Source organism: Daktulosphaira vitifoliae, unplaced genomic scaffold, assembly GCF_025091365.1.
Source record: "Daktulosphaira vitifoliae isolate Bord-2020 unplaced genomic scaffold, ASM2509136v1 Scaffold_1, whole genome shotgun sequence".
Lineage (NCBI taxonomy): Eukaryota > Metazoa > Arthropoda > Insecta > Hemiptera > Phylloxeridae > Daktulosphaira > Daktulosphaira vitifoliae.
The window spans coordinates 85956926-85975909 of record NW_026099572.1 but is presented as its reverse complement, the minus strand read 5'-3'; the positions used below and the strand labels follow the sequence as shown (position 1 = coordinate 85975909).

The 18984-nt window shown below is 31.6% G+C and overlaps 1 protein-coding gene across 4 annotated transcripts; it reads right to left on the bottom strand.

Annotated features, from left to right (window-relative positions):
• Window positions 1-35: 35 nt before the first annotated feature.
• LOC126906536 (protein expanded) lies at window positions 36-18271 on the bottom strand. 4 transcript variants are annotated; one of them, XM_050687126.1, is made up of 11 exons: window positions 17881-18271; window positions 8878-9052; window positions 8068-8167; window positions 7648-7727; window positions 6288-6367; window positions 5608-5797; window positions 5228-5470; window positions 4603-4668; window positions 4365-4530; window positions 4158-4297; window positions 36-3953 (listed from the first exon to the last, which is right to left on the bottom strand). In XM_050687126.1, the coding sequence occupies exons 2-11, from the start codon at window positions 8995-8997 to the stop codon at window positions 1827-1829; spliced, it is 3312 nt and encodes a 1103-aa protein (XP_050543083.1). In that variant the 5' UTR covers window positions 8998-9052; window positions 17881-18271; the 3' UTR covers window positions 36-1826. The 4 variants fall into 4 exon arrangements, with proteins under 4 accessions (XP_050543083.1, XP_050543075.1, XP_050543066.1 ...); XM_050687118.1 differs by having other exon boundaries at window positions 36-3959; window positions 4158-4294; window positions 17881-18270; XM_050687109.1 differs by having other exon boundaries at window positions 36-3959; window positions 17881-18269.
• Between the last annotated feature and the right edge of the window lie 713 nt (window positions 18272-18984).

Below are 18984 nucleotides of genomic sequence, written 5' to 3'. Positions count from 1 at the left end.
GTGTTTATAATGAAGTATGATATTAATAATTTTTGTTTTGTGTGTAAATGTACACCACTTAATAATGACTAAAATGAATGAACAGACAAATTTTGTTGTTAATCATTAAATTTTTATTTTGCATTTTCAGTTCTTACAAAAAAATATTGATCTTGATATAAAAACATTTTGATTATTTGTAATTTCTTTTATGATTAATTTTAATAAGGCCAACAAAAATATACATTGATTTATAATTTATTAATTAAACAATAAAATACATAATTTATAAATTTGCATAGATCTTACATACAGAAAACGTATAACCCTGAATAAAAATTGTTTTTTTTTATCATTTTTACTTATCATAAAAGAATCTTTTGATATTTTTTAAATTACTAAATATGATTCGAAAACAAATATTTCTGTTACTCCAAGTCTTTAATAGAATTTAAATTTTGCTACTATTGGAAGTTCTTAACGATTAAGACATTAATTAGGTAACTAACTTTAATGTTACAAAATATTTTTTTTATTATAAAAAAAAACATTTAACAAATGGGCATACAATTTAGTTTAAAAAAAAATGTAGGATTATTAAACTGACTATTATTCTATTTAATTAATAATTTATTTGGCACTTTTTCACACTGCTGTGCTAATTTAATTACATTATTCATATTTAACAATCTAGATAATAAGCTATTATTTGAACACATTTTTTTTATTCATTTTTCAATAACAACATCAATATTTAATTTATGGCTACAATCAATATTAATTTTCACTTAACTTAGATAAATATCTACATGGTAGATAAAATAATCGAATGAATCAAGCATGATGTCCTCGAATTACAATTCTATAAAATATCCTCATTTTATAGAAAACGGGAAACATAAATAAGAAAGCATAAATATTAATTTTAAACAAAATTACCTATTGTACACTATATAAAGAAAGAAGAAAATTCCTTACGAGTACAAAAATAGTGATACTATCTAGTTATGTATGTAAAAAAAATAGATTGACACATAGGTAAAATAAATTGTACAATTTTTAACAACTAATTTTAAAAGTCTTGAACTTAAACGTGTATCGTACTTATGTTAAAACATTTTGTGCTTCTTAAAAATAAAACTTCATTTGACTAGAATTGAACTAATCTAAGTGAGCTGCGTAACAAGTACATTAAGTAAAAATGATTTTTAGTTGGCCCAGAAAAAACCACGTAAAGTACGATCACACGTTCATAAATTATAATAAATGTCCTCTGGCACGAAGTTATTTTTCTAATACGAATTTTTTTTAATACTACTAAATGATAAGGTAACAGAACTACTAAATTGTAAACGCGTGATAACGTCACGAAAGGCATCTAAGCTAAGTAAATAATTGCAAACATGCTCTGAAGTATTCAAGGAAGCTGTTTTTAAATTTTAGGATTTAAACAAGTTATCAGTAAAATAAATTTCCGAAAATTGCCATACTTAAATACTTAAGTCTACTCTAAATTAATTTTTTGTTCACTTTATTGGCGTCTACTCAAACTTATTAGCGCCTGGAAAATCAATTAGAAAATCTCGGTAATTTTTGCTGTAAAAATATCTTAACGGTTTCAACGAACTCTTTTTTACTTCCAATAACAATCCTATGTTTATTTTATTTTATACTTATGGCAGTATTTTCACCTTAAACGCCTACGCGACTTCTTTCATTGTTTCACATCATAACGTACGCTCTCCAAAAAATAAATAAATCGAGCAAAACACGCAGTTGGATTCGACGACTAACAATTTTGCATCCCCAAGTATATAATTTAAACACTTAAAATTAATAACTTAACCTTACGTAATATTTGTATTAGTTTTGATGTGATTAACATTTGATTTGACCTTTGTTGTGGTAGACCCGACGGCGGCAGTGATTGAAACAAATCCAGGAGAAAACGAACCGTTGGTCATAGTACACTTGGAACAGCTGTTGGACGGTGTCCTAGATGCACTTACAGTTGACTCGCCGGACACGGGCGTTGTTGACTGGGGTGTAGACGTGAGCGCGACTAGAACAGTGTTAGGACCAATGGCCGACATAGGTACTGAGCTGGTTTGAGTGGACTTATTTTCGGTAGCCAACGTGTTTGTCTGCTTTAGCAACGTTTGGTCGTTGCATAAAGCCGAGATGAGCGGTAAATCCAAATTGCGGCTTTTCTCGCGAAGCGATTCGATGTCGAGCACAGTGGTGTCTGCGACCGACGTCGGTGTGGGTTCAACAATGGCGGACGCGCGTCTAGGGCGTACCACAGCCGCAGGTTTCTGGAGTCCGGTTACCGGTGGGGGAGGGGGAGGCGGTCGTCTCCGCAACACTACTTTTGGCGGTACCACAGGCGCGGTCGACAATAAGTTTTCGTGCGAAAACGTTCGAGTTGGCAGTACGTACTCGTTGTGACCGTTCGTTGTCGCTGACGCCGGAAAAAGCTGTAAATTTTGATTGGAAGCATATTTGAGATGCGGTGGCAACGGCGGTAATGGAGGTGGCGGTAACGCCGATATCGTTTGCTGATGGCAGTAAGGCTGCTGATGATGATGGTGTAGATGGTGGTGATGTGACACAGCCGCTACGTTTGGAGTGCTTCTGTACAAGTGTGCGTTTACTTGGTACGATGGTGGGTCCCGACCGTAATAACGATGATATTGTCCGCGAGCTGATTTAGCATCTGCGTATTCTTGTCGGCTGACAGCTGGATCTTGAAGGGGATACACGACGAAGTCTACGTCTGACCGCAACTGTTGTTTGTACTGCTCTAGTTGATAATCAAAACGCTTTGGCCGCGGCGGTGGCGGTGGCGGAGGAGGCTGTCGAGAATGCAAATGAGGAGGTGGCGGCGGCACACAACTCGGGTAAATATGATGATAAAAAGCTGTGCCACTCTTGTGAACATCCAAATAGTTATTGCCATTGATAACGCACTGGTGAGTGTGACCGTTGCAGAATTTAACATTCGACAGGAAATCAAACGATCGTCGGACGTCACAATGAGACGGGCCATTACTGCAGTCGAAGTTAGACAGCGATAAGTTGGACAACGACGGCGCACCCGTTACGAAGTTCATGGATGGTGGTGGTAACGTAACGTAATCCGAATCAGAATCAAGAGTGTAGCTGGTGGTGGGGCGGGACGGGTAGAAACCTTTACGGGGCGTCTGCAACGTTTTTCGTCCTACTATTAAATCTGACAGATCAGCAGCTGATAATAAAGCACCACGGCTTCCATCCGTTGGGTCGCTACCATCACCTCGAAAACTGCCAGAATTGCTTACCATCGATCCACTGCGGCTACGAGGTGCGTCGTCCGTATAACCATCTAGAGTGCATCTATTTCCACATCCACTGTCGCCACATTTGGACGATATGCCATTTTCAGATACTGTAGTTGCCGTCGTAGCTCGATAGGAAGAACTTTCGCTGGCCGATCGTCTCCTATGACTTCGACTAGACAACGTATACTCATCGCTTTGGTTACAATCATCTGCGTCATCGGTCCGGGTTGACGCGACAGTCGGACTGCGGGCACTATTTCGTGTCGCTTCGTAATCTCCATTAGGCAATGAAGTGTAAGCCGAGTCCGTACAGTCAGTAGCTGGTATAATGGACGGTGGTGGAGGCGGTGGTGGCGAAAGGGCATCAGACTTATTTTCCGATTGATAGCTGATACTACTGTTCTCAGTAGTATATGACGCGGATGTGGTATCTTTCGCCGAACTGTAACTAGGGCACGTGTAGACGCCACTGCTGGTATGAGCAGATTGATTGCTGGTTTCTACGTAAGCATTCCTTGCTCTTGGGTGTATATACATGAGGTACGCATCGCTGCTATCTTGCGCTGACTGAACCGAATAGTCCAGTTCGGACACCGTTGAGTTTTGAGTCGTATGACTGTATCCCAGCTCCACACTAGACGATATACTTCCATTCTGTAACTGTTCAAATAATTTATTAAGTATTATAATTTTGATTTAATTGTTAAACGACCTGTCTATTCCATCCAAACTAAACCAACAGTATTAATCCGTACCACACAAATTAAAATAATTAAAAATAACTAAATCGAAGGCATAAATAAACTGACGATTTCCTGATTGATTCGTTACTTCATAAATAACAAAATTATAATTTACCTTATCATTCGTTTTTTGATCGGTAGTTAAGATACTCAAGTTTGAATCGTTTTCACACTTTCTGTCTATCGTTTTTGCGTTGCTAACTTTAATTTTCTTCTCGTTCATCCATTTTAACCCATCAAAGGCATTTTTATCTACTAAATTGAAATATACATCTATTAAAATGGGTCCAAAGGTTAACTTAGTTGAATCATTTAAACTTGCCCGTTGTGTTGTTGATCAATAACGTGTCCAACAGTCTAGGGTGTACTGTCATACAAAATTGATGGGTGTCCCGACACAGAGCCAAAAGACGTTTGCTCTTTTCGTCAGAATTTGTGTAGTACACCAGTCTATCCGCATTTGATGGCCTCAACTCGAATTTTTTGCGCTACATATTAAAAACAATTTTTACATTAAACCTTATGATTTTAATTATAACAACTCTATCCGCTGTACTCACATCGAAGCATAGTTTGACTATGTTGTTCCACAAAAAGAGGCAGCTCAATGCTTGCGATAGACTCTCCTAAAATATAAATTGTTTCAACTTGTAATTTATGACGATGTTAACAAATCAAACTTAATGGACTCTTATAGAATAGGTTTTCCATAAAAGAAACTATATTGCACTAAAAAAAGTTTTAAATATAACACTGAACGCCAGACGGACGCCGGTCGTAAAACAATTGTATGAGACAATAAGAATGTAATTATGTTTTGAGATTTTAACATGAGAATCTGGGCATAGAAGCAGTCATATGTTGAATATGTTTACATTATGGAGTCATTTTTGAATGACTACCATAAAAACAGTGGGACAATTCCTGTACTTATTATTATCTTTATTGGTTGTACTTAACAATATTTTGATTTATGTTGACAACAAAAATTTACTATTCATGTTAAGAGTGAAATTTTTTATGTACCATATTAATAATAACGATGTCAGACACTTAGTATGTAAATAATATTCACAAAACGTAAAACAGTTTTAAAATTAACACTTTATAAATAATAATCTCCATAAACTCAGTGACCATTAACCAAAATCAATTGACTATCATAAGGCATCGAATCTCACTCACGTGGAAAAGTTGTATACCATTTGTACAAATAGCCAACCACACACTGTTACATATGGATAGAGCTGTACCAGCAGCTTGTTTGGGTTGTGTTTTATTTAATCGCAACCGATACAGATGAGACTTATGAACCAGTCCAGCTTCCTGAACAAACAGCGTCTGAGCACGACTTTTTGACACTCCTTTATGACCTTTATGTAAAGCGCTCAACGTCTGCTTCACTTTTTGTTCGCTATTTTTGTACACCTATTCATCACAAGAACATTCATAAGTAAAACACGTCGTATAAAAATGCATTAGTAGAAAAACTATTGTCAATTTTATTGACAATAACTATATTTTATAGCCAATCCTAATTGGCTATAATAATACTATAGTAATACCTTTGACGGTAGATACTGTTCAAGGAGTTCGGATGAGATATCTGTATCAGCCGTATGATCACCAAGATCCGCCTGGAGGCTCAATGCCACCAAAGGTAAAACATTTTGGTCACCATCATCCGTTGTACCTCCTCTGTCTGCAATATTTTTGCGTAGCTGAAGATAATAATGTTGTCGGGTAACTTCATCACTAAAAATAATTTTACATTGATAAATAAGAATTCACCAAACATAATAAGTTTTATCGTCGCTAATACTTAACAGTACGTATCTCAAAATTTGACAAAATGAGATTTTTATCAATAATGACAAAAGAAGTTTTTCTAGACACTTTTTATTTTCTACGTGTATTTCTATAAGACTCATTATTCTAGATTACCTCTTGTATTAAAACGTGTATAATTTAAATTTGTTTTTTGATTATCCTGATGATTAAGAAAAACTGAGATACGCACTGTTGCAATATAAATGTCGATATACACACATATTTTTATTCTGTAATTGAGCGGTAGGTTATGCTAAAAAAATCACTCAATACATGGTGTTCAGAAAGTAAGGAAAAGGATTCTATTGTTCTCATTATTGTAACAATAGATCTGTTTCTTTATTTTTTGAACATGCTGTATATATAAATGTGTGTGTGTATTATATGAAGAAATTCAGGATGTTATTATTCTTACCGAATGGACTTAGTAGTGTCTACGTAGAACTTAACACGTAAATGCAGTTGAAGGAGTGGCTGACCATTTTGATCGAGACCCTAAAAGCGAATAATATATTTTAATATGTTTCATAAGACGAATGTATTAGATATAACGAAGAAATTAAAAATAAGCATTTTATTTAAGAAATGTGCACAAGTAATTAAAAATCGTTCAGACAGAATTTTTGTGATTAATTTATAACAAATTAAACTAAATCTNTAAGCGTATTATTTAAGAAATGTGCACAAGTAATTAAAAATCGTTCAGACAGAATTTTTGTGATTAATTTATAACAAATTAAACTAAATCTTATATAACCACAAATAAGGTCAAAACTATTGTTAGTGAACGAATTTATGAAGAAAATATCATGTTATTGGGATTCTTGGACTTACAAATCAATTATTTTTACACCATATAAGTTAAAATACTGAGAAAGTAGAGGTAATTTTTTCTACGTAGATTAGTAAATGTTCATTCAATTTAGATTTTTTATAATATATTATTTAATTTAAATGATTAAACGTATAAAAAAACTAAATAGAAAAAAAAATAGTAGGAATTCAGTTAAATAGAATAATGGCATTTTTAAAACTAATATTGTTCGATAAAAAAAATTGTTTTAATCTATTTCATACCCTATGTATAAAAATTATTAAAATTGTGGTTAAAAATTATAAGACGTCTCTCTTTTATTCAACAAAATTTAAAAAATGCGTGTACTAAACGATTAAATTTGATTTAATTTTAAATTATGTAAATATTAGATTACTATACAAAACATATCAAAGTCGGCCATTTTTTAAGAAAATATTATGATTTTTAGCTTTTATGTCTAATAACACCTAGAAATTGACATTTCAGATAGTGTTTATATTTATTCACATCATAGTTCATTGTATTAACTTTAATTTAATGTGATTTCAAAAAGACAGAGTTTTTGAAACATTATAATAAATCAAAAATAATAAATGTTTGATACAATTTTTAAATCTCTGCGGTACTTTGATAAAAGAATATAATTTTCAAAAAAATATATGTCATCAGAATGGCAAATTTTTGAAGTATTATTAATAAAAATTAATTTATTCAGTTTTCAAAAGTTATTTCAATAGGGCGAACTCGGGTAAACGAATGAAGTAATTGTAAATTCATTATTTCTCTAAGAATGTTTACAGCTATTATATTAAATTCAAATTCGAAAAAAAATGTGCATTTATCTAAAAAAATGCATTTACAATTATCCTTATCGTTTACAATAACTTCACTTCATCCAATATATTGGAGAGCATAGATGTTTTAATAATTGTTATTTAGTAGTATACAATGTACTTACATAAGTCGAAGAAGATTTCCAACTTTTAGGAGAGTACTTTGACAACTTGCTATCGGGATCGGCAAAGAAATATTCATCATCTAAAAAAATAATTATATATATATATAAGTAAAAATAAAAGGTAACTCTAATCACATATGTACTTGTATTGCCTATACGATACGCCGTATATTATAATTATGCATGATTAGTAAAGCAAATAATATATTAGTAATTATACATCAGTCACATTAGCTGGCATTTAGTAAACATTATAATTAAATATCAATCATATTCATTTTAAATAATTGCTGCGAGAAATAATTAAATTTTGTATTTAGTCAATTGCATACTATCAAGTTAACCAACAAACATAAAAAGCAACTTAAATTTTTCTAATTTTTATCGAACGCGTCGTTCGTAAAAATAAAACAATCTTACCTAAAATAAATGCCAGTGCGAACAATTCAATATCCTGCATTCCCTGAGCTACCATGTAAGTTGTTAGTTGTGAGTACACTTCCTTTACCCGGGATTTACCCTAAAAAAAGATTAATAATTAAATTTATTCAAATAAAATAACATTAGTTGGTATGAAAAAATCTCAAAAGAATATTATCAAAGGCCTCTTTAAACAAAATACGAATTTAACATACTTCTCACTGGCCGTTTCAAGTATAAAGTTTAAAACTCGGAACCCTTAAGACAACCTTTGCTATCAAATCACAACACAAATCAAATAAATTGTTAGTAGTCTTTGACGACCCCTAACAGCCGAGATATCAAAGAATTTACAGTTCTATGGCAGCGGACGTCAACCAGTATACACATCTTTACTATTATATTACATTGTGACATGCGGAACAATTTAATGCGTAGTAGGTCGATCCTTCGGTAATACGTAACACAGTAATAATATTATTGTTGTGTCCGGCAGATATTTCGAATTCCGCAACACATCCACGACAAACGGTTTGCTCCAGTTTTTTTTTTCTTTGATCTTCAGGTCATTGCCTATTGTTGTGCCGTACGCTACTCTGCCACAGTTGGACGGTACGTCATAACTATGAGATACGCGTTTATCGACAAATCCAAGCCAATGTTTAAGCGTACCGTCCCAAAGGAATCGTTTATTACAACGGATTCATAAAAATAAAAAAAGTAACGATTTTTATCTCGACGATATATCTTAGGCAATCGTTTTCTAAGTGCACGTTCTACAATAATGTTAATAAATAATAATTTGCTCACCTCAACGACGAAGTACAGAGATTGGCCGGTGAGCAGATGGACGGCAGCGAACCGGTTTTGTTGGCTGACAGGCGTTGAAACAGACAGTAGAGGGCCGCTCACTGTGCTGGCGCTCCGCATGCTAGCTCGCCTGACGCCTACATTTCGCGCGCCCACATGGTATTATTATCTGCAACTGATATTACACATTTAAACATGTTATAATTAAAATTTTAATAATTCCACTCATTACGAGTGTAATACTGAAATGCTACAAACGATTTATAGATCGGCAAACGCTTTGCCAAACACACGCACCGTACGATATCTTCATAGTCCGAGTTGATACAGAGAGATTTATTTTAAATGCAGAATTATTAATTGGTAAAAAACGAATTATTCGACGGTTCTTAACAAGTAAAACGAAATATTTAACTTGACGATATTTTTCACGCTTAATGATTTTACCTAATTTTATAAAGTGTATATCAAAAGTAATATTTATCTACCCCTCCTCAATAATAATCCAAACCCAACCGAGTAAAACGAGACAATATCAAAATACTTTACGGGATACATTTCACCGGTCGACACTTAAAGATTACTTAGCCGAATGTAAACATCTGAAAAGAATGCCTGGAATTTCTCCGGAATAAAATCTGGTGTATTAATAACACATATTATTATCGTACATATAAAAGAATAAATTACACAGTTTTTGTGTATTCAAGGTTAAAAATGCACCAGAGAATCATGTAATCTTAACGTCAGAATTTCATTGCGGCAGTGTATTTTCTCATTCGACGTCTTTGCGACTGCCACATACATACCATTATACTTGCATAATAATGTGTTAATCGAAACAAATTTAATGCAAAAACATTATTAACAAATGGTATCTACATATTTTAGATGCCTATGGTGGCAACACATAGACAGTGACCGCTTCAAAGAAGACCAAAAAAGTGTATTTGAAAAAATAATAATTACAAATATAATATATAAGCTTTTCCAGCAATTTTAAGCTTCTAGATTTCATAGAAAAAACACCATAAAATGATGAATAACCTACAACTTCATTGAAATTGTCCGTTTTGATTTTTTCATTGAATTGAAAATTTAAGTTCAAACGCGTAATAGTTTGATTGTACAAATATCGTTTACCGTTAGTTAAATGTGTTCAGGTAAAAATGTTCAAGCTGGACTTATTTACTAAGACATTTTATAATTTGAAAAACATTTTAATAATTGTGTTTGTCGATGAAATATCGCTGGTACAATTATTTTTTTTCAGGCTGTACCTATTATGGGTATAATTTTTATAAGAGTCGGGTATGTATGATTGCAGCAATTACTATAGCTAGGCGAGAGTGAAGGCATTAAGGAGAAGGGTGTATCTATATAAGTGTTTAAATAGTGTTCGGAAGAATGCGGTTGACCATTATATTGTAATATGTTGTATTATACGGCCATTATAACGATGATGATTTTTACGTGCAGTATTTTCCACTACAGACTGGAGCTAATTTTTTATCATAGCTCAGCTGCTAGTGATATAATGTATAGACGTCGTGTCCGGCATATATTTTTTTACGCGTGTGTGGGTCTGGCTGCTATGACTACTGACTAGTAATAAATTACCATTACACACTTAACGTAAAGGTATTCCATACGTGTCATCTTCGTACACAATACTCGAACGCATCATACTCGTGTATATAATGTTGCAACATTTGGATGGAGTTGGTGCACACGTGCGTACGTTGAAAGAAAATATGATCTCGTCGATTGGTTTTATTAATAATCCATTGTAGTTTGCTTTATTGTGTTCAGGAAGTGTCTGAATACTAATCATTGGTTAGCATACTTCGGGAGAAAGTAAAGTAATGTACCACCGACATATCACAAATTCCAACATCTATTTAAGTATTTTATTATTTACTATGTGTAATGATAATAAGAATGCCGACGAGTGTCACGGGTGCCATCATAAAAACATTAAAAACAAAGACGTCAAAATATCATGATTTATTGACAGCATTTCGTCATAAAAAATAATTACTGGAGAAAAATCAAACAATAAAAACCAAAAATAAAAAATCCATTGTTTTTCTTCTTATTCGTTTGGAAAGTTGACTTTTTAAAAAACATATTGTAATTGAGTAATGATCATTTGCACGGAAAAAACTATAAAGTTGGGCCAACCCAAATTATGGTTAATATAGTGACGACTTAATTATATGGTTACAAGAACTATTTTATATATTTAAACCAACTATATAAAATAGTTCTTTCAACTGTATAATTATGTTGTCACTATATTAACCATAACTATAAAATATTTTTTTTCCGTGCGGTCAGATTAAATTAATAATAATAGATAAATTAAAAATAAATAGTTGATTTTTTAACTTAACTCGTGTAGACATCTAATAAAAATTGATTACTTGTGGCTAGTATTATTGAAAATCAGAACTTTATTAAAAATATTTTACTTAAAAAACCACAAAAGAAATTACTAAAAATCGCGAATACTTATTTTGAGAACAATGTTACCATTATCAACGCTAAGTACATACTAACATATAAAAATCTTTTTTTTTTTTTTTATTATGATTCACAAATAAAAATAATAATATCACTGTTCACACCATCAGACTTCTTAAGTATATTGCTAAATATTGAAGATTAAAACGTGTCATGCTTTTAATATTTGCTTAGTGATAAATCGTTAAAAATAATTGTATAACCAAAATGTGTAGTGTAATTCGACACTAGACTTATCTAAGAGATTGTAACTAATGATTCAATTTTCCTCACCGTTTTAGAAAATTAATATCCAATATCGAAATTGAGAAATTAGGTTTTCAATCTATAACTTTAAAATTTTTAGTTGAATTATGATTAGTTTTATTAATCAATTATCGATCAAATACTAATATTTACTGCTCTATGTCCTTTTCGACCTTAGTCATTTTACTATCTTAGAAGTTAATAAGCTCGCACTTTGACCAAAAAAATATAATAAGGCAACTTAATTGAACGTCAATGACACTCTCAACGGTAATCTCAAATCGTCATCACCTTATACGAAACCAAAAATTAAAATATGATTTATGTTAGTGATAGTATGCATCATAAAAAGTAAACTTCGGACATAAATATCTCAAGGTTTGAAGACTTCTTACATGATAAAACATACGTTCAAATAATATCTTAAGATATTATGTACATACACACAAACATTTATAAATATATACATTACGTAATTTAAATTATGGTTTGATGGAAGCTCGAGGCATCTAAAGTTTACCTTTCCCATACTTAATAAAATATAATGTATTTCTTGGTTTAATTCGTAAAAAGGGGCGATTCAAATATAAAAAATATATAAATAAATAAAAATACTATCTTTACAAAATATCTGAAGGTAAAAGACAACATTGTGTGCACATAAGTTATAATTTAGTGAATGCGAATTATCAAAAAAGTATCTTGAAAAACTGTTCTTTCTTTTTCTAAATCAAGCGAATTTTTCAATTAAAATCAAATTTTGCTGTAATAGAATTTAAATGAAGCAATAAATGAATTACATTTCGGGTAATCTTTTAACAGTCTCGTTTTAACGTAATTTATTATTAACAACTATTCGGCAATATTAAGTAACAGTGGAATGTTTTTTTTAGTAACTATTCGAAATATTTAAGTAAAATAATCTATTCACTTAACTAATTTATTTGTGAACAATTAACCAATCAGTTAAATTTTTTAAGATATTAGCAAAAAAAATTGCTGTCTCTAAGCGTGTAAAATATATTTCTCGAAATTTAAAATAATAAGGTGAAAGATAAACAACAACTAATGTTCTATATAATTCAAGTAGTCATCGAAAAATCTTGTTATAGTATCTACGAACATTTTTGACGATGACCTGAGTAATCTACATCCGCAAACGCATGTTATCCGGTTAACGTGTATATTAAAGAATTGAATGACTCAATTAGAGATTTTAAGCAAATACATGTTAAATTAACTCATTGAAACTTATTGAACAATTTTAAATTATACCATTTTAAAAACAAAAGATTATATTTAAAAAATCTCATTACTTGTAAAAAAAAAAACAAACACACACACTAATTTTATTTGCCATTAATAAAGGTACTTATAATTTCTTATGACTTATAGAATTTATTATAAAAGCAACAATTTAAATAACAATAAAATAAATAAATAAACACATCATGGTAAAATTAATATCTTCTCAGTTTCGAAGCTAAAAATGATTTACGTACAATTTTAATTAATTATAAGTTCACAATATCAAGTTTTCTATCAACTTAAAATATCTTAAAGCTAAGAAATGTAATTTAAATAAAAATTTATGTGTACTTATGAAAATAAGTATATTATTTAGAAAATAAATCCATTTTGATAAATAACTTATTATTTAAAAATTTTATAAGGTGAAATTATAATTCTTCTAATATATGTAAACAAATAATTAAGAAGTTAATTTAATTTTATAATAACAGTCCCATAAATCCCATTGAGATAACCCACATAAGGAAAATTTTTTCTAAAAGCTCTTTCATCGCTTGTTTGAAAGAATCACGACTGAAAATTAGATTCATAAACTTCATTAATTCATAAAACTTTCATAATGGATAAATATAATTAACAAAATTTAGTTCAACTTTTACCTAAGTATATCCAACATTTTTTAATTATAAAACTCCGAATTACTTCACAGAGTAATTTAGAGCATATTTTTTTTCGAAAACCCTATAAATCCATTTTTTTTTCAAATTATAAAGGTAATTAAAAATTATCTTACGTCCAAAAAGGCATGTCCTTTGATTTCTATTTAACCTGAAATTAATTAAATGTCGTTTGCAAAAGACTCATTAGCTTAATTGGTAATGTTTACTGTTTTTCCCAAGTAATAAAGATATATCGTAAAGAAGTCCTAATTTACTGTCCACGTATATTACAGTGGGAATTCAGCTACATTTCTACTCCAATTAAAAATATTCACGAACTTTATATCTATAATATTAAATTATAATAAATGCACTTGAAGTCATAGCGGTTAAGACAAGACTAGATTTCAACGCTAGTTCATGAAAACAAACAGGTATTTTTTGGTACACATTGAATCACAATGTGGTCCAGACATTTTTTCTTTATTGTTCTCCATATTTCAATAATTCTTCAACTGAAATACCTCAGCGAGCATATTTTGATTATCATAGCATCATTACTACATTGTTTACCAGTCATCATATTTATCCACGAATTTCAATACCACAAATTACAATTGTGTTCGTTGACAGATAAAGTAACCTGCACCACACTCGATGACGCAAAGCCGGCGAATTTGTACATTCGCGTCCGATTCGCCAACAGATAAAAATGATTTTTATTTCTCTCTTGTGCTTACAAAACATCTACGGCCGACAACGTGAGGTGGTACGTGGAAACAAATATTTTTGCTTAACCGGTTCTACGGTGGTTTCGAAAAAAATGTGATCACACGTTTTCATATTATCATTCTTCGTAAACCAGCAGCGCATTGAAAGATACGTATTTAATTGGCGCGCACACCGCACGCTCTACTATGAAATTCGCTCGGCTCACATGCCTTTACATAACACACCAAGACATGTTGCTATCAAACGCACTGTGTATATAGATATGATCTTATTAGAATCAATCTTACATTTCGAGTATCAAATAACATTACAGTACACTCTATAGCTGAACAATCATAAACAGTTCGTTTTCGTATTTCTGAACACATTTTTTCCACGTGCATTTGTCGATAACTATTTCTTAGCTCGAATAATAACTGTCGCGTTGTATTTTTAAAAAGTTGAATAGACTTTAATAAAACAATGTATGTATACCCCAGTATGTGTTAATCAGATTGACAACGATTACTCGTGTGTTCGATCGCATCATTGGGGAACGGCAGAGAGGCGGTAAAGAGGAATGGAATCGATGGCTGGTGGACGACGCGCGATGCCGATGAGGTGGTAGCGGTTTGGCGGCGGATGAGGTAGAAGAGGAATAGGTGGAGGTGTGGGGTCACGAGCCGACGACATTCCAACGTATTGCCGCGGGGAGGGGGCGATCTGGCCCTGGAATGCGGTCGACCTTTTTCCCGCCACCCGTCTACCACTGTACCTGCTGGTCGCTTCGTATACCCGAACCCCGGTGCGGACCAGGTGCCTACCATACAATACCTACACAAGCTGCTGGGCGACTAGCCGCGTGCCTGCCGCCCATCCGTTCGCCCGAGATGACTATAGTTACACAAATAATATAATAAGAATCACCGGATAAAACGGAAGTAATTTACAGCGAATGTATTTAATAGTACAATAACGTTTAAATTGCACAATAACAGTTGTATCGAGTCAATTAACGTTAATATTTAAACGTAAAAATTAAATTCAGTAAACTTACGAATAACGTTTCAATAAAACTATTCAAACAACAATTGATAATTAAATAGATCATATTTAGCAAAATTTTTGATATTAAGAATAAATTATCATTAGAATTTATTTAATGAACAATTGTCATCGTAGTAAATAAATTAATGAATTAAAATACGCTAAACGATATATACATGTACGGTACACGATAAAATAAAATCTGATGAATCTTTTAAGTTAATTAATAGGAGTTTTGTAATCTTATAAATAAAAAAAAAACGATTTAAAATTTATGAATAGTAAACGATAAATGAATAAAAGAAGTTTATCCTCTGTACACGTGTAAAACTTTTATTTTTAAACGTAATTAAAAATATTTTTTTTTTAAACGTCGTAGTTAGCAAACAAAATTTTTCATTGTGTGAAAATGTGACGACCTTGTTAAATATTTAGTGCTTAGTAAGTGACTTCGCATACTTGTTGAAAAAAAAGCAATCGTACGTTCTGCTAATTCATTATTATTTTGGAAAAATTCAATGAGTCTCCGCCAATCTGTCTGTATAGTAAAAATGTAGTTTTATTGTAATATACTTATAGTCTACACGTGGCTAATTAACAATTCCAGTCGGACAGTTTCATAGTGTCACTTGCACGACCACGACAAATACGTTGTTTTCATTTTTTTTCTATTCAATGATGTTATTATATATATATTTATTAAGTTGTTACTGATTACTGAGACCAGCAGTCGCCTTACTTAAGCGACTGGATCTCATTTGGCGCGCTGTAATTTCTGTTCAGAGTTCTGCAAACATTGCAGAGTTATTCTATGAAAATTATTATTTTTCATTTATATATATTTTTTTTGAAGATAAAATATTTACATCAGAATATTGATTTTCCTGTGCTCGTCAGGATTTTTTTAAAATTAAAGACGCTAACAAATGGGTGTTTTTTTTTTTTTGTGATTTCAACAAATATTTGTAGGGAAATGATTTATTATGAATTCAATTTATAAAATTTACGAATAATTTGATGAGCATTGAAACTTCTTCATTAGTAAAAAAGTAATAAAATCTTTTTTCTGTTATTATTAAGAAAAATAGCTATAATGTAGTATTTTTTTTTTTATTCAAGTTAATTTTACTTAATGAGATTTGGTAATTTGTGATAATATAATAATAATAAAATCATAATTTAAATAAATTTAAGCCTTTTAAACCTATTAATATGGAGATGTGCCCCTAGAATCATTAAGTGTATTGACTAAATCAAACCACCATTTATAAGAAAAAATAGGAGAAAAATTAACTTAGGTTCATACTACTCGAGGACATAAATATATGGGGGGATGTAACTATTATGCAGCTAGAAAAGCACTTAAATTGCATTTAATATAGATTGTCACCTCTTATCACTTTTCATTTATTTCAAACTCTATATTTACAATAGATACTAAAAAATTCATTAAATTATAAGGTACCACTTAAACCGTATCTTTAATTTTAAATACGATTTTTAAGAGTAATTTAGACAACCTACATGGACTATTACTTATTGATAATAGCCAAGAGGTCAGGGTCGAAATAAAATAGTCATGAACCATTATCAGATCCGAGTTACCTATTAATGCCAAATCGTGTATTTATAAGTGGGTCTCATGTATGACACGAATGATTTGCTAAATAGTCGCAAAAAAAAAATAATAAACCATTTAATTGGAAAGAATCGAGTCTACATAAAAATAAAACCAATATATTTTCAAATCGTATTTGAAAGTTACTAATACGTTGTGAGAATACAACTTGATCAGCTTGTAAATAAAATACCGAAATTCAGCATTCCCAGCTAAATTTCGGTATTTAGACAACACATTCATATATTCGACAACATTCCCCAGCTATTAGACGTTACTGTAGATACAGTATCATCATTTGATAGAGTTGTCTATGCAAGGAATGTATGATAAAAAATGAATAATCTTATGATTTCCCAACTAGTGATATCGAATTTCAAACAATATGGAACGTTGATAGTCTTGAAGCTATAAAGTACAAAACAATAAGGAATTTAGCTAATTTTTTTTTCGAATAGAAAACGCTATCACCTACTAAGCGTGTCGGTTATGTGCGTTTTTTATTCATATTTTTGCTGTTCTATGATTGCTCAGAGGTATTAAGAAGTGAGAGTTGACACCTTGTTGTGTCGAGATTCCAATAGAAACGAGTTTATTTCTACGTAAATATATCTACCTGTTATTGGTAATTTGTTATTATAATTTAAGTATTTACAAACAAACTTAGCAATTTGTTTAAAATAGTTTCCAATGTGGCGTTTTTATTTTTAATCGAAACCAATAGTGTTATTTAAGTCAAATTTTAACTGTAAAGAACAACAGTATTACTTTAACAAAGAATTATTTGCGTTGTAAACCAAAAACAAATCAAGTTCCGAGGATGTTGAAAATTTGATATGGATCAATAACAATATATATTAGATGTTAAACTTATTACATTCTCAATATACCTATCAAATGCAGTTTTTTAAATCCAATGTGAGATCAAACATCCAGCAATCTTACCTTCATTAACTATACTGCCATGAAATGGTGTCGACGATACCCGCCGATTTCCATCCGCAGGAGTTGCATCCATATAACAGGTAATCCAAAATAATGAGCACTGTTCGACACAGCTACACACCACACGCGAATTGACTATGAGGAAAATAAACACACACACACAAAACAATTAATTTCGTTGATAACAATTGTAACGGATCGCTGAAGACGGCAATAGATTCAAGAGTATGGAGTCGATACAAGAATCGAGTGATTAAAAGAATAATAAATAGGCGCGAAACAACAGACGGCGTCGACTTGGAACGTGGTGTCCCACGGAAATGCGACAGCGAGACGTCCGCAACTGGACAAGTCGTCTAGTGCACTGACTGATCATGAAATACCATTCGTTAAATTGGTGTTTGGACGGACTCCGGGAGGAGGTCGAGGCTACACTTGTACGCACTGCGACGTCGACCGGTACTAACAAAACTGAAACCGAACGATACCCCACAATAGTACCCTTAAAAATAATACACAAAACTGACATGTGCGTTTTATCACAAGAAATTCAGCGTTTTTGGAATGCTCCTCTGTAACGCTTTTGACATTTTTCTGGGTTTATTTTTTTGAGATGGATTTTTAACTAGATTGTCATACGCTTGTTTAGTGTAAAAACTCAGTGTTGAAATAGACTTCAGAGATTTGAGGAAACGTTTAGTCCATATTTCTGCTCTTATTTTTTCAGACACTTTTTTTTTTGTTTATCGTTTGAAGTTAAATTTTAATATTTGACATTTACTTAAAGTAACGTCATTGGTATTGATCGTAATTTAAACATTAAAATAGAGGATATGTTTCAGAACATTTTTCGAAAACTAGACATTTTATTCCTTGTTCGCAAATTTACATAAGTTAATAACATATAATAATGATTATCGGATGAGTAAGTGTCGACAAATTGAATGTAAAAACCCATTTTCCTCATAGAAATCTAAAGTTTTCACCCCGTCTTTAATTTAAACAATTTTTTGTTTATTCATCTCCCTAAAAAATTTCAAAGTGAGAAAATTAATAGAGGCGCTGTGCACAAAGTAACTCTTCTATGTGCTTCAATGACCACAG

What these genes read in the sequence shown, in the direction of transcription:
- LOC126906536 (XM_050687109.1), bottom strand. Translation starts at nt 8,997, where the DNA reads ATGCGGAGCGCCAGCACAGTGAGCGGCCCTCTACTGTCTGTTTCAACG. An exon ending in CGCACTGGCATTTATTTTAG is followed by an intron (nt 7,728 to 8,067) that starts GTAAGATTGTTT and finishes TTATTTTTTTAG; the next exon opens with ATGATGAATATTTCTTTGCC. An exon ending in AACAGTATCTACCGTCAAAG is followed by an intron (nt 5,471 to 5,607) that starts GTATTACTATAG and finishes TGTGATGAATAG; the next exon opens with GTGTACAAAAATAGCGAACA.